Consider the following 13,496-nt stretch of genomic DNA (forward strand, 5'->3'; position numbering starts at 1 on the left):
CCCCGCGCCCCGTCCGAACGCGCTGAGGAAACGTGCTCGCCTCCCGTGCCCGGCTCCGGCGAGCCCCGGGAACAGCCACCGCTGCCCAGGAAGCGCCAACGACCGGGACCGCCCGGCGGTTCCCCGCCCGCCACCCGCCCGACTTTCCCTTCCTCCCCCCCGCCCCCCGCTCCGGCCCTTCGCCTCCCGCCGCGACTCTCCGCGGCTGCCGCCTGCGGCTTTGTTTTCCTCCCGGTTTTATTCCCCTACACGTGATACTGTGTTATTGCAAAGAGCGCTCCGGAGCGCGAGCCTGGGGCGCGCGCACCTATAAATACGGGCGCCCGGGCCTGCAGCCGGAGAGCGCGGGGGCAGGGAGCGCCCGGGACCGAGGCCGGCGGCCGGCGAGCGAGCGAGCGAGCCGCGCGTGGGCCGGGGCGCGGCGTCCCCGCCAGAGCCCCGAGGGGCGAGCATGGCCCGCCCGCGGGGGGGCCGGTCCGCCGCGCACGCCGCCCGCGCCCCGCGCCCTGCCCAGCCCGGGTCGCCGGCGCTCGCGCCCGCGGCTTAGCACTCGGGCGCCGCTCGCTTGTCGGGGCATCGCGGAAATATCGCCGCAGACGGACACAATGGCGGCGGCCGCCGCCACCCCCAGCACGGCCGCCTGCGGCGGCGGGAGCAGCAGCGGCGGCGGCACCGACGCCGCGGGCACCGGCGGGCTGCAGCCGCCGCAGCCGCAGCCCCAGCCCGCGGCCGCCGCGCCGGCCCAGCCGCCGCCGGAGCCCCCCAGGAAGCCGCGCGTGGACCCGCGGCGCCGCCAGGCTGCCCTCTCCTTCCTCACCAACATCTCGCTGGACGGCCGGCCGCCGCTTCAGGACGAGGAGTGGGGCGGCGGCGAGGACAGCGGCGCGGCCAAGCCGGGCGCGGGCGGCGCCTGCGGCGCGAGGACTCGGCTCAGCCTGCTCGCCGCCGCCGAGCGGGGCGGCTGCAGCGCGCTCGCCGCGCCGGGCACGGCGGCGCCGGCGGCTGGGTCGGGCCCCTGCCTCCCTCCGCCCTCACCGCTGCCGCCCCTGGCCCCCGGCGGCCACGCGGCGGTGCCCGGCCTCGGGGCGGCCCGGGGGCTCGCGAGCCCCCTGGGCGCGGGCCGGGCGTCGGGGGAGCAGTCGCAGCCGCTCCGGCCGGCACCCCTCGCCGCCTGCGCGCCGCCGCAGCTGCCCGACGGGCAAGAAGGGTTGGAGGAAGACGACGCCTTTACCAGCGTGCAGGTGCCCGCGGCCGCCTTCCTGGGCTCCGGGACCCCCGGGAGTGCGAGCGGCAGTCGGGGCCGCCTGAACTCGCTCACTCAGGGAATCCTGCCCATCGCCTTCTCCAGGCAGACCTCTCAGAACTACTGCTCCCTGGAGCACGCGGGCCAGGTCTGCAGCACCAGCGCCCTGGAGCAGCTGCAGAGGTCCCGGTGAGTATGCAGGACGCGGCGCGCGCCCAGCCCCGGGCCCTCCCCGCCGGCGCTGTTGCTGCGGGACACGAGTCGTTCCCACCTTCCAGAGCCCTGCAGTTCCTGGGCTTCTGGCCGGCGTTGCCGACCACTAGGGCACGGGAAAGTGGGAGAGTCCCCAGGGAGTGTGTGTTCACAAGCCCAGCTACTCGTAGAGCAGGAGCGCCACGGTCATGCAGTTGGTCTAGAGTTAGGAGTTGCAGGAGCCCGTTAAAAAGCGGCGCCAAACCCTCGCATCACAACGAAGACGACCTCGAGCTTCCAGAAACCGTCCAGGCGCGGAGATTGGCGCTCTCCACGCCACACGGTACCTGGCGGGGCGCGGAGTGGAGCAGCGGGTCCTGTCTTCTGCTCAGCGGCGCATGTGAGCCCGAACTTATCGCAGACACGCGGTGAATCCCTCCTGAGAAATTCCCGCCTGCGCTCATGTATTCCTGTGTCTCAGGAAAACTTTGGCGTTTTCCTTTTCTCAAATAATGTCAAGTCCTTCTTACAGTCCCTTGATCCGGGCCTTGGGGTTGGGGACAGGGGTGAAATAGGACTTGAAGTTTCTTTTTTCCATTCCGAGATGAATTTGCCAGAGTTAAGTTACAAGCATGTTATAGTTGCTAACTTGCTATCTGCGGGTATTAAGCATCTTAGCAAAAACATGAAATGTTGGACATTTGCTTATTGTTTGGGAAATAGCTAGAGATTGTCACCATGTGTTCAAAGGACAGTTGGGAGTTAGATCTGTGTCAGGCAGTGGGACTGGAGTTTGGAAGACGACCAGAGTCAGGGTTGGGGAATGCTGGCCTGTTCGCTGGGATGGGACCTTACTAGATATTTTGCAGGCCTCAAGATGAGAAGGGAGAACATTTTCTGGTACGCCCTCTCCTGTAATGCTCATCTGAAAGCTCAGGCATGCTCTGGCTTAAGTAAGAAGGTGGCCTATTGGAAAACTTAACTTCTTCCCCCAAGGGACAAATGGGGAAGAACAGGCTGGACTCTTCCAGAAGTTTGCTGAGTCTCTTTCTTCCCAAGTGGGTGAAATCATGACCCTGCTCAGTACGTAGCATAGCAGTGGGAGTGCACGTGGCCGCAGGCAGCGGTGAGGAGCCGGGGAGGCAGCCTAGTGATTGTATGGATGAATTTCTGAGGCTGGGCACAGGGGACAGTCTGGCCCTGGCACTTCTTGTGGGCACACACATCTCCCCACTAGCGGGTGAGTGCACTGGAGGGAAATCCCTTCCTTTCTGGGTGAGCGGTGCGCACTCAGCAGTTTCTGCGCAGCTCAATATTCCCACCTGACATCACTCACTGGCTCATAATGTCTATAGTTTGAGCATAAGCCCGGCTAGTCCAGAAGGTCATGACAGGCATTGTAATAAACATACATGTTATTCCCAGCCAGTGTGCAAGGCTGGCCTGTATCTCCTGTCAGACAGATATGTTCTTGTGCAAAGAGCAGCTAGAGATCAGCTTACTTCACACTTTGTCTTCAAGAATCTCATTTAAGGGGTTATGGAGGCTCTTGTGTGTTAGTACTTCTGACCCAAAGAATAGCTAGAATTTAATCTCTGATCCTATCAATATGAAGTCCTTGTATGTCTGATCTTTTCCCACAACACACACATTAAGATGGGTTAGTCTATATAAGGTACCTCCTTACCTGACAGATTCATCTTACTACTTTGGAATTTTCTATAACTGACAACTTGATAAGCATTTTAAAAAATTACAGTTGTCCACAGAAACAGCATCAAATTCAAGTACAGAGAGGAGGTGAATGGGTAAAACTTGATTTAAGAAAGGCCTTGAAGAGCTAGCTTGGCCACCAGCTATTGGAGTGGAAATATCCTAGGATACTTTGTTCCCTATACTGTGCTCCTTTTAAGAATTTTGTCAGAAGCATGTTTCTTTTATGATCACTAAAGGGTACTTTAACCTGCCTAGACAAAGTGATGTATATTACAAACTCATTTGAAGATGGGCCAGGGTCAGCTTAAAGAATTCATTTGCTTTCCTGGTGTGTCTCCCTTTAAGAAACCCTGCTAGCCTACCTGGTTCCCTATATTCCTTCATGAATGTTCTCCTGCTGTGTCTTTTTTGAGTCAAATTACGGTCTTACCCTGGCCAGTGTGGCTTAGTGGCTAAAGCATTGGTCCGTGCCCCAAAGGCTCATAGGTTTGATTCCATAGGTCAGGGTAATGTGCATGGGTTGTAGGTTCAATACCTGCTCAGGGTCAGGGCCAATCAATGTGTCTCTCTCACATAGATGTCCCTCCCTCCCTCCCTCCCTCCCTCCCTCCCTCCCTCCCTCCCTCCCTCCCTCCCTCCCTCATCACTCCTCTCTGCCCCTCCCTCCCTCTCTAGAGAGCAATGGGAAAAATATCCTCTGGGTGGGGATTAAAAAAAAAAAATTATTCTCCTTGGATTTGTTTCTTGCTATTTAAACCTTGCTGCTCAAAAGTGTGGGCTGTTTGACCTTAATGGGAGCTCTTAGAAATGCAAACTCTCAGATTTCACTCTAGATTACTTGAGTCCAAATCTGCATTTTTAACAAGATCCCCTGATGATTCATATTCAAATGGAAATTTGGAACATGTTGTCATAGGTATCTGAAACCTAGCTTTTTTTTTTTTTTTTTTTTTTTATGAACTTGAGATTTCATAGATCGGATTTATTATGGGTATATAAAAATCAGGATTATCCCATTTGAAATCTTGAAACCCTTTCTTTTTTGTTACTTCCACCTGGACACTTGTAAAACCAATCATAATTATTGCTTGAACTTCTAAACTTCGAAATATGACACAGAGGAAATTTTCTGTTCCCAGGCCTGGCACAGATGTGTCAATGGAATGATGACACAGTCTCTGGGCTCTGGGCTGGATGTTTGACATTTATCACATTTAATCCTCACAGCCACCCCATGTGTAGATTCTTTCACAGACCCAGTTTAGCCTCTTTGTTTGGGCCCCCCAGCTTCTCTGCTACTTACCATTGTCCATTGTAATTTCTAGGGAACCCAGGACCATGGGCCTCAAGGCTGGGGCTCCAGCCCTGAGAAGCCAGCACTGGGGGTTGCTCTTAGGCTAGGTGTCAGAGGCAGGAAGTCAAAAAGATGACTTCTAGCCTGACACCCTGTTGTGTTTCTCTGCTTGGGTTCCGTCCGCATGAGGAAGGTGTTAATGGGTGAAATAGCGTGTGTGTTTTAAGGTTTCCTGTCACTTTAAGAATTTCATCTAAGGCAGCAGCTGGCAGCAGATCGCCATCCAGAAGCCCATAGAGTCTAGGCCACTGATGGGAGGGGTGTATGGTGACCAGGGCATTCTTTTAAGATAACATGAGGGTTTTGCTTCTTAGAACATCTGAGTTAGCACTGTGCCTCATGGAGAGTTAAGTCTTAAATGGAAGAAGGCCATGTGATACAGAAGAGCCCCAAGTCTTGGATTTGAATTCTGAAGCCACTGTGTGACCCAGGGCAAGTTAATCAGCTTTTCTGGGTCTGTTTCCTCATGAGAGCCTTGGCCTGTGTCTAGGGCTCTTTCAAGTGCTAATTGTACTTAACATTTATTTTTGAGAGCTGACTATGTGTGGGGATGTAATAATTAGGGGCTTTTTACTTATCTAGGCTTCTCAAGTGTAAATGTGTTTAGAATCATAAGGGGATCTCCATGAAAAGCAGATTCTAGATTCTGATCATGCAGGTCTGGGAGGGACCTCAATTCTGTATTTCTACCTAGTTCCCTGGGATGCATATGAGCTGCACTTTGAGAAGGCTGGTTTTCCGGGCACTTTGTTCCCATTGTAAGGCCAAGGAAACCTGGGCTCAGAGATGTTAAGTTACCTGCTCGAGGACACTCAGCATTGGAACAGAGCTCAGGCTCACTTCACACCCCACTGCTGTGCAGACTTGGAGCTTCTAACTACCCTCCGTCTGCATTGCCCCTCTTGGGGTGAAACTTGGACTAGTGTTGTAACTGTAATCTCAATCTTTACTGAAAAGAAAAATTAAAAAAGAAAAGAAAAATATGAGCTGACTAGGGGATCAACAACCAGAGTAAGAGGAGAATTGGGCTTTTTTCCCCCCTCACTTTGTCACCACCTTGCTTTGTGAGTTCAGGCAAGTCACCACTCTGTGCTCCAGCTGTAAGCCACCTGACCCATCTGGATTTCAGAAGTCTGTAAAGGACTTTGAACTCCTCAGCAGTAAGCAAACCCAAGTTATCGTTGAGCTATTTTTTCAGCAACACGAATTATGGAAGCCAAAGCTGCTGACCTAGCCTGGCCAGGCTTTGGTCAGGATGTTCACCCAAGGCTCGGGGAGGCTGTGCCCTGCCAGGACTGAGGCGAGTGGCCCGAGGTTCAACCACTGCCCTCCTCCTGGCAGTCACAAAGTCTGTAGTGGTGTGGGTGAGCTCAGAAGGGGAAATAAATCGGAAGCCTGCTCACTGCTGGCAAGTGCCCAGAGAGAGCAGCACGTTCAAGTGTGACCTTTTGCCCTCCAGGAAGGGCAGGGAAAGCTGCAGCATGGCTCTGTACTGTGTCCCGAAAGCTGTCCCGGGAAGCTCTGCCTGCCTGGACTTTTTCCCATCAGGAGAGTTGTGAGGTAGGGAGAGGGCCAAGGGCAGGTGGCCGTTAGTATGTACTGGGAAGGAGAGGTAGGTGAGGCCAGGTGGCGTGAGGGAATCAGGAATGCCAGGCCAATACTTGGTAACCCTGGATTCTGGGCCTGAACCTGCCATGCCTGGTAACCCTGAATGGATCGCCTCATGCCCTGCCCATCCTCAGTTTCCTTATGGAATTAAAGGGTCGGGACAGATGAACACTGCTACTCTTCCAGGCCTAGTGCTTGAGCGTCTTAGTCCTGTGGCCTGCTGCAGAGGCTGGTGTGTTTAGCTTGGGAGTGTTTGGATAACCTAACCTTAGAATCAGATGCAGACACAGTGTTAAGTTTGTTCATGTGGCTTTGGTTGGCAGGACATGCACTAATGAGTGAATGAATGGGTTCCCCTCAGTGTAAGGGAGACCTTTAAAAAACACCTTCATCTGTGTTCCCTCTGGCAGCAGAAGTGTCACAACTGGACTGACAACTCCAGGAGTCCATCCAAGCTAGAAGTGACTGCCCTGTGAGGCAGTCAGTCCCTAGCCACCACCACCCACAAATTTACAGAGTACTTTTGTAGACATTGATTTCAGCCCCTAACAACATAGAGGGGCAAGAATCGAAGGTCACAGAGTGGGCAGAGGGTGACGTAGGTGCTTTATTTTCCATCAGGTATGTTATGGAGGAAATCCTAGTATTGGAACTATATGGCTGGTGTCATTTATTCAACAAACATTGAACAAAGTGAATATCAATTATGAGGCGCCACTGTGCTGGTCATACAGACATGAAACGTGGTCCCTGTTTGTGTTGGGAGATGTACGTAAACAAGCCATTTATTCCAGTGATGAGTGCTTGGTGAGAGGAGAACTCCTTGTTTGAAGCCCCCACCAGGGCTGGGACACTCCATGCCCTCCCCAGTGGGGCCTGGCTTAGTGCCTTGACATGGTATTTTAATCTAACAAACATGTCCCAGGCATTATTCTAAGTGCTTTATGGGGATTAAGCGAGTTCATATATATAACAGCCCTCAGACAGCACAACTTCATCACCCCCATTCTTAAGTGCAGAGAGGTTAAGTGACTTGCCCAGGGTCCCTCATTCCATACGAGGGAGCTGGATTCAAGCCTGGGCATTCTGGCACTGGAGTCTGTGCCCTTCCTTACCCACACTTCACTCCCTTTGCTGTGGTTTGTGAGTCAGGCTCTCATAAATGCTTGTCAGACTGGCTTCGGCTGAACTGGGCAGTAGGTGGCCTAAATGACTCCTAAAGGTATTTCTCACCCTGTGGTTCCTTTATTTTGGTTTCTGCCTTTCTTTCATTCAGAAAGGACCTCTATGTGTGAGGGCCCAGAGGACAGCCCAAGGTAGACGGAGTCTTCGGTGAACCCAGTCCTCAGTCCTGCCCGGGGCCTGGCCTTCTTCCCCCCTTCTCAGCCACACGTCATTTCCTGTCTGTCACCTGTGTTACCTGTCTCATACATCTGGTGCCTCCATGCCTTACGTTGTTTAGGTCCTGGTGGAATAGGAGCGTGAGCCCGGCACCCGCAGGAATTGTGTTTGTGGCTCTGGCTCTATCACTTACTTTGTGACCAGGCTCTCATCTATGAAATAGGAATAATAATACCTCCTTCCTGGGTGGGTTTCCTTTGGACCCGCTGTATCTTCTCAGCTTCACCCTTTCCCTGTAGCCCAGGGGTCTGCAGACTGTGGCCCACCCATGGGCCCAGTGTGGCTGCTGGCTGTTTATAAATACAGTTTTCTGGGAAACAGCCTGCCCATTTATTGTCTGTATTGTCTTTGGCTGCCCTTGTGCTCCAAGGACAGAATTGAGTAGTTGCGGCAGAGACCACATGGCCTGAGGAGCTTAAACTGTTCATTCTCTGGCTTCTTACAGAAAAAGTGTGTGACCTCTGTCCTAGTCCAATGCTCTATACCCCGGAGGCGAGCACTGGACCCTTCCAGCCCACCCTTGGTGTCCTTGCCTTCTGGGAGCTCCTGGCTTCAGTATGGCCCCACAGCCATCTTCTCCCCCAGCTGAAACCCACATCTGGTCCTTCCAGTTTTAAATTCCTTGTATTTCATGGGAGGCAGCTGTGACCACCCCTTGGCCACCACTGCAACCACTCTGCTCCCTTGGGGATTATACCCATTTTAGAGCTATGGAGACTGAGGCTTGTTAACAAAACTTGCCCAAGACCTCATAACTGAAATCTAGACCTCGAATTTGAACCTGGTTTCTTTGGCTTCTAAGCCAGGTTTTGTCTAAACCCCCCTGGCTCCTATGGGCTGACGAATCTATGAGCTGGTTGGTGACCTAAAATCAGTTATGGTGGGAATATTTACACCAGGAGAATCAGCCAACTTTACAAGTCATGGCTTTTTCTTTCCTTCCAGAGAGCTGGTTTACCCGGACATGTACCAAGGGCTACACCATTTGTTCCTTTCTCCCCATGTGAGGCTGTGTAATATGTCATCATCGGAGGAAGATTGTTGAAAACCAGGCGTTTCTATAAGAATCTGTTACTTCAGAGAATTTTGTGAATTTCCCCATTACCCATGTTCCTCCTCGAAAAATATCTGACCCACTTGTTTCATTCTACATGCAATTTTAAAACCAAACTTTTCATAGACACTGGGGAGTTCAAAAAGACTGCTTAGTATTACATGTAGGAATCATAAAATCATTAGCTCTTACTCTTCTTTACAAACTGTGCAATGCTGTATTTTTATTTTTGTTTGGATTTTAAAAGCCTCCAAGAACACAGTAAGGGTTTCTTGTGTTTTTCGCCCCCCCCCCCCCCTTCCCTTTTGTTTGTGTTAGGGTTTTGGATAACTGCACACTGGTTTATATTTAACAAGCTTATCATTAATGTGGTTTAGAGTTTATTGCTGTACATTTAGTTATAAAGACAAAAGCTTCTAAAACAGAACATGCAAGTGCTAGAAGTTTAGGAGTTGGAATGTTATAATAATATGTGTGTATGAAAGGACCCTGTCTTGTCCCAGATTTAGAAGCCAGGTGTACCTAACTCTTAGTTAAATTTCATGATGAATAGATGACAAACCATTTAAGAAGAGACTAATCAAATATTCAAAAATGCCAAAGATCTCTATGTGCCTAGCACACCGAGTTTTATTTTAAAGCACTTTACTCTTTGACCCAATTATTTATAAAGTAAACTGTCTACATTGATCATCTTAGGAAGGGGGGAGGGATGTGAGGGCCTGGAGGAAAGGCAAAGTCTGTAGTTTTTTGCTTAACAACAGAAATTAGCATGTTAGGGGATAAGTGGTTGACCTGATGTTGAAAGGTATTCTTGATGAAGTAGTATGTTTTATTGAGTTGAGTGAAGTTTGCTTTTGGAGAGAGAACAGTGAAGAAGGAAGATGAGATTACAAATGCCCAAGGTAATTGTGTGGGTAATTGAGGAGTTCATTTTTCTCTATCACAAAACGAACATCTGATAATATGAGTTCTGTGTACTTGTTTGGGGCTTTACAAAAATTTACAAAGTGCTTGAGTATATATTATTTCATCATTTCAAAAAAGGCAACGTGGTAGCTATTTTATAGATTAGGGAGTGGAGACCATGCAGAACTGAGTAACTCATCCATGGTGAAGTCTCCGTATGTGGCCAAGCTGGGATTTTGAAACCAGCATTTTCTAATTCTCAGTTGAGAGATTGTTTTTTCTTTTTTAATTAATATTTTTATTGAAGTAACATGAGTTAATAACATTATATACTTTTCAGGTGTACAGCATTATAATTTGATATCTATATACTCTATTGCGTGCTCACCACCCAGAAGCCTAGTTTCCATCCGTTACCTTATATTTGACCCACTTTACCTATTTCACTCTCTCCCCACCCCCTTACTCTCTGGTAACCACCATTCTGTCGTCTGTATCTACGAGCTTGTTTTTGTTTTGTTTTGTTAGTGCATTTGTTACTTGAAGTCGAGAGTCTGAAAACAAACAAAAAACTCTACCATAACTGTATCACTTAAGAAGAACAAAGAACTCTGTCAGGTGCTGTAAAATTGTATTCTTCTGCCACAGATCTTCCACTTGTATATTAGTTAGCCTCAAGGGAACAAAAAATGCTGGGGCCTCATCCATTTCAGACTATGTGAGTCAATCAAGGTCAGTATGTTAAAATACAAAGAAATACTGTGCTATACTTTTGGCCAGCCAGCTCCTTCTCATCAAGCCGGGATGCTGATTTTCATATGATAACCTCTGGGGCAGGCCAACAGAACCCTGGTTTGCAGCCCGAGATGGTGGAAAATTTCCCCGATAATGACAGCTCTCTCCAAATAATAGTTTTGGTGTCATGCCCTCCTTTCCGGCATCCTGCTGCTTGGCCTCCTGCTCAGAAAGTTGGGTAAACAGATTCAAGAGTAGGACCAGCTTTGGAGTCAGCTTCTGCCACTTAGTGGCCTTGGCTGGGTGGCTTGGTTGGAGTGTCATCCGTTACACCAAAAGGTTTTGGGTTCAGTTCCCAGTCAGGGCACATACCTAGGTTGCAGGTTCGATCCCCTGGTCGGTGTGGGTCAACGGGAGGCAACTGATGGATGATGTTTCTTTCTCTTTCTCTCCCCTTTCCTCTCTTGCCCTAAAAAAAAGTATATACTGTGTTTGTTTTTTTAAAGAATCAGTTGAGCCCGGCCGGGCGTGGCTCAGCCGTTGAACATCGACCTAGGATCCAGGCGATCGGGGTTCGATTCCCGGTCAGGGCACATGCCCGGGTTGCGGGCTCGATCAATGACTCTCTCATCATTGATGTTTCTATCTCTCTCCCTCTCCTTTCCTTTCTCTGAAATCAATAAAGATATATTTTAAAAAATAAATAAATAATCAGTTGAGAAACTTGACAGGGTCAGCTGAGATCATTGGGATGGAGCTGCTTGCTTTGGTGGAGCTAATGCTGCGGTACACTGAACAGATGATTTGCTGCACTGTTTTAATTGGTAGTAAAGTAAAATCAGAGCAGCAAAGGAAAACAATAGCCCCTCCATTAGGTAATGCATTTTACCCCTAGTTACACAGAGTCTTCACAATTTCCTTTGTCAAAATAAAGGTCTTGGGGACAGGGAAGCAAGAAGAGGTGAATTCACATGTTCAGCATTGTACCCTTAGAGCAGCAGAGCGGTGAGGTTGAGAGTGACAGAGGGTCTGGCCCCCCACATAGGCCCACAGAGCATGCTGCCTGCCTGGGGGAATCTCTGCAGCCCTGATGGGCCACACATGTGGGGAGTGTACCTCCAGGGACAGTTCTGGAACATGCACCTTGGCTCATTCCCTTCGCACAAGCCATGGCCCTCATTCTGTGGTCTTTGTGCTGCCCCTTGGCCTCCTTTTCTGAGCAGAATACCCTGGAGTGTGAGAGCTCCTGGGGGACCCCTGGGATCCATGTGGCCATGGAGTCACTCTGGTGACTAGGCCTCACCTTTCCCCTCACTTCCCCTCCCTGTCCACAGGTTCCTCTGCATCTGACCCCCACCTCCTCTCTGAACCCTGGATGGACAGAGTTGGACTTTGGCCAGGGTTCCCATTTGGAGCCCGCTTGGCATTGGGTCAGTGGCAGACCAGACCTTTCTGGGTGCCGAGTTGTTCACACACCTTTGTGCGACTGCCAGGTGGTTTGCTTGTTCAGCGATCATGGAGGCCAGCGCCAACTTCCAGAAGAGAGAGAGAATTACAGCCCAAGGCAGCTGGGCTCCAGGCAGCAGGAGCGGTCAGGACCCTGTTCCTACAGTGGGAGAGGGTGGCCGTCCTAGATTTGGCCCTTGAGCTGGGCCTGCAGGTTGGCATGGTGGCACAGCACACCGAGTACTAGATCATGGAGGTGAGTTTTATGTCGGAGGGAGAGGGAGGCTTTGAGCAGGGTCAGGTGTGAGCAGAGCTGGGTTTTGAAAGCTGGAGGCAGGTTGGATGCAGGAGGGAGTACAGTGCTTTTTGGCATCCTAGTTGTCACTTCTGAAAGATGAACTTGTGCACATCCAAAATTTTCAGTTTTAGAAATGTTCTGTTCATCTACTTTTTATACATGTGGAATTGTAGAAAGAGTTTCATGGGATTCATGGATGCCCGTTAATTTCTCCTTGAGGGATGGAGGTCAGCAAAGAGCTGGTGTGGGAGTCCCCGAGAAGCGTGGGGGCCTGAATGCAGAGATAGCACAGAGGGCTCTGACCGCCCCTTGTCACTGTGCTGCTCTAACCACACAGATTCCGGGCACATTCCTCAGCGGCACCACTGCGTGTAGTCCCTCAAGTCTTTGGGTCACACAGCTCTCCAACTCTTGCGTGTACTGGATTGAGTAGTGTCCAGAATTCACATCTACCTGGAACCTCAGAACGTGGCCTCATTTGGAAATAGGGTCTTTACAGATGTAATTAGTTAGGATGAAGTCATCTGGAGTAGGGTGGTTCCTAAAGCCGAAGGGCAATGTCTTATTAGAAGGCCACATGAACACACAGAGGCAGAGAGGAGAATATCATGTGAGGACAGAAACAGAGACTGGAGTGATGCATTTACAAGCCAAGGAGGGCCAAGGATTGCCAGCAAGCACCAGCATCAGGAAGAAGCTAGGCACCATGGAATTTGGGGGGGGGGAAACTAAGCTCCTGTGCTGAACAATTCTGTTTTTGTTCAGTCCTTTGGCGTGGCTGTAGACCAGTCTTTCTGGGAATGTGGTCCCTGGACCGGCAGCACCTAGGAGCTTGTGAGGAGTACGATTTCCCAGTCTCCACCCCAGACCTGAATTAGAAATTCTGGGTTTGGGGCCCAGCAGTCTGACTGCAGTCCTTGAAGTATGTCGGGGCTCATTCAAATTTGAGAACAAGTGTTATAGACGAAGCCTCATGTGTCATGGGCTTTCTAAAGGGTACCTCCTAAAGGGTATAAATAGTGTCTGGTGTTACATGAAATATTTTTATTTTGCTTCAAGGCATTTATTCTTGCACAAATCAGTGGAAAATCGTCTCCTAATGCAGGGCTCTGCCGAGAGCCTGGGTTCTCTGGTTTGAGGTCCTACATGCCGTTAGGTAGGGTCATCATTCCTTTTCTGCCCCTCCCCACCTACCATGGTCACACTGTGATCTGGTGAACTTCTAGACGCAGCTTCAATGAATTTCTTTTCACATTAGCTTTTCCTGCCTCCTGCCTCCTTCTGTCTGGTGTATCTCTGCTCTCATTTGTGTCCTAAAGCATTTTATAGTTACCTAAAGCATTTTATAGTTACCTCTATTTTAAGGTCTTAGCAGTTTTCTCCAAGTATTCAAACAGATATGCTGAAAGCCGTCTGCCATGTGCCAAGGACTGGCAATATGGAAGGACACCAGAGTGATGGGGTTCCTGCCATCACAGACCTTAGCGTCTGGTGGGAGAAACGGAGGGGGGAAAAAGGCAGCTGGAAAAAAAAATGACAT

At 50.4% G+C, this 13,496-nt stretch overlaps 1 protein-coding gene across 1 annotated transcript in view; it reads left to right on the top strand.

The window, feature by feature from the left end:
- Positions 1-605: 605 nt before the first annotated feature.
- Positions 606-13,496, top strand: part of CABLES1 (Cdk5 and Abl enzyme substrate 1) — a 94,566-nt gene continuing 81,675 nt past the window's right edge. The window contains exon 1 of the mRNA XM_016211538.2: positions 606-1,432. Within this exon, the coding sequence (XP_016067024.2) occupies positions 606-1,432 (827 nt within the window). The remainder of the gene's footprint in view (positions 1,433-13,496) is intronic.

This window comes from Miniopterus natalensis, chromosome 7 (assembly GCF_054644295.1).
Source record: "Miniopterus natalensis isolate mMinNat1 chromosome 7, mMinNat1.hap1, whole genome shotgun sequence".
Classification (NCBI taxonomy): domain Eukaryota; kingdom Metazoa; phylum Chordata; class Mammalia; order Chiroptera; family Miniopteridae; genus Miniopterus; species Miniopterus natalensis.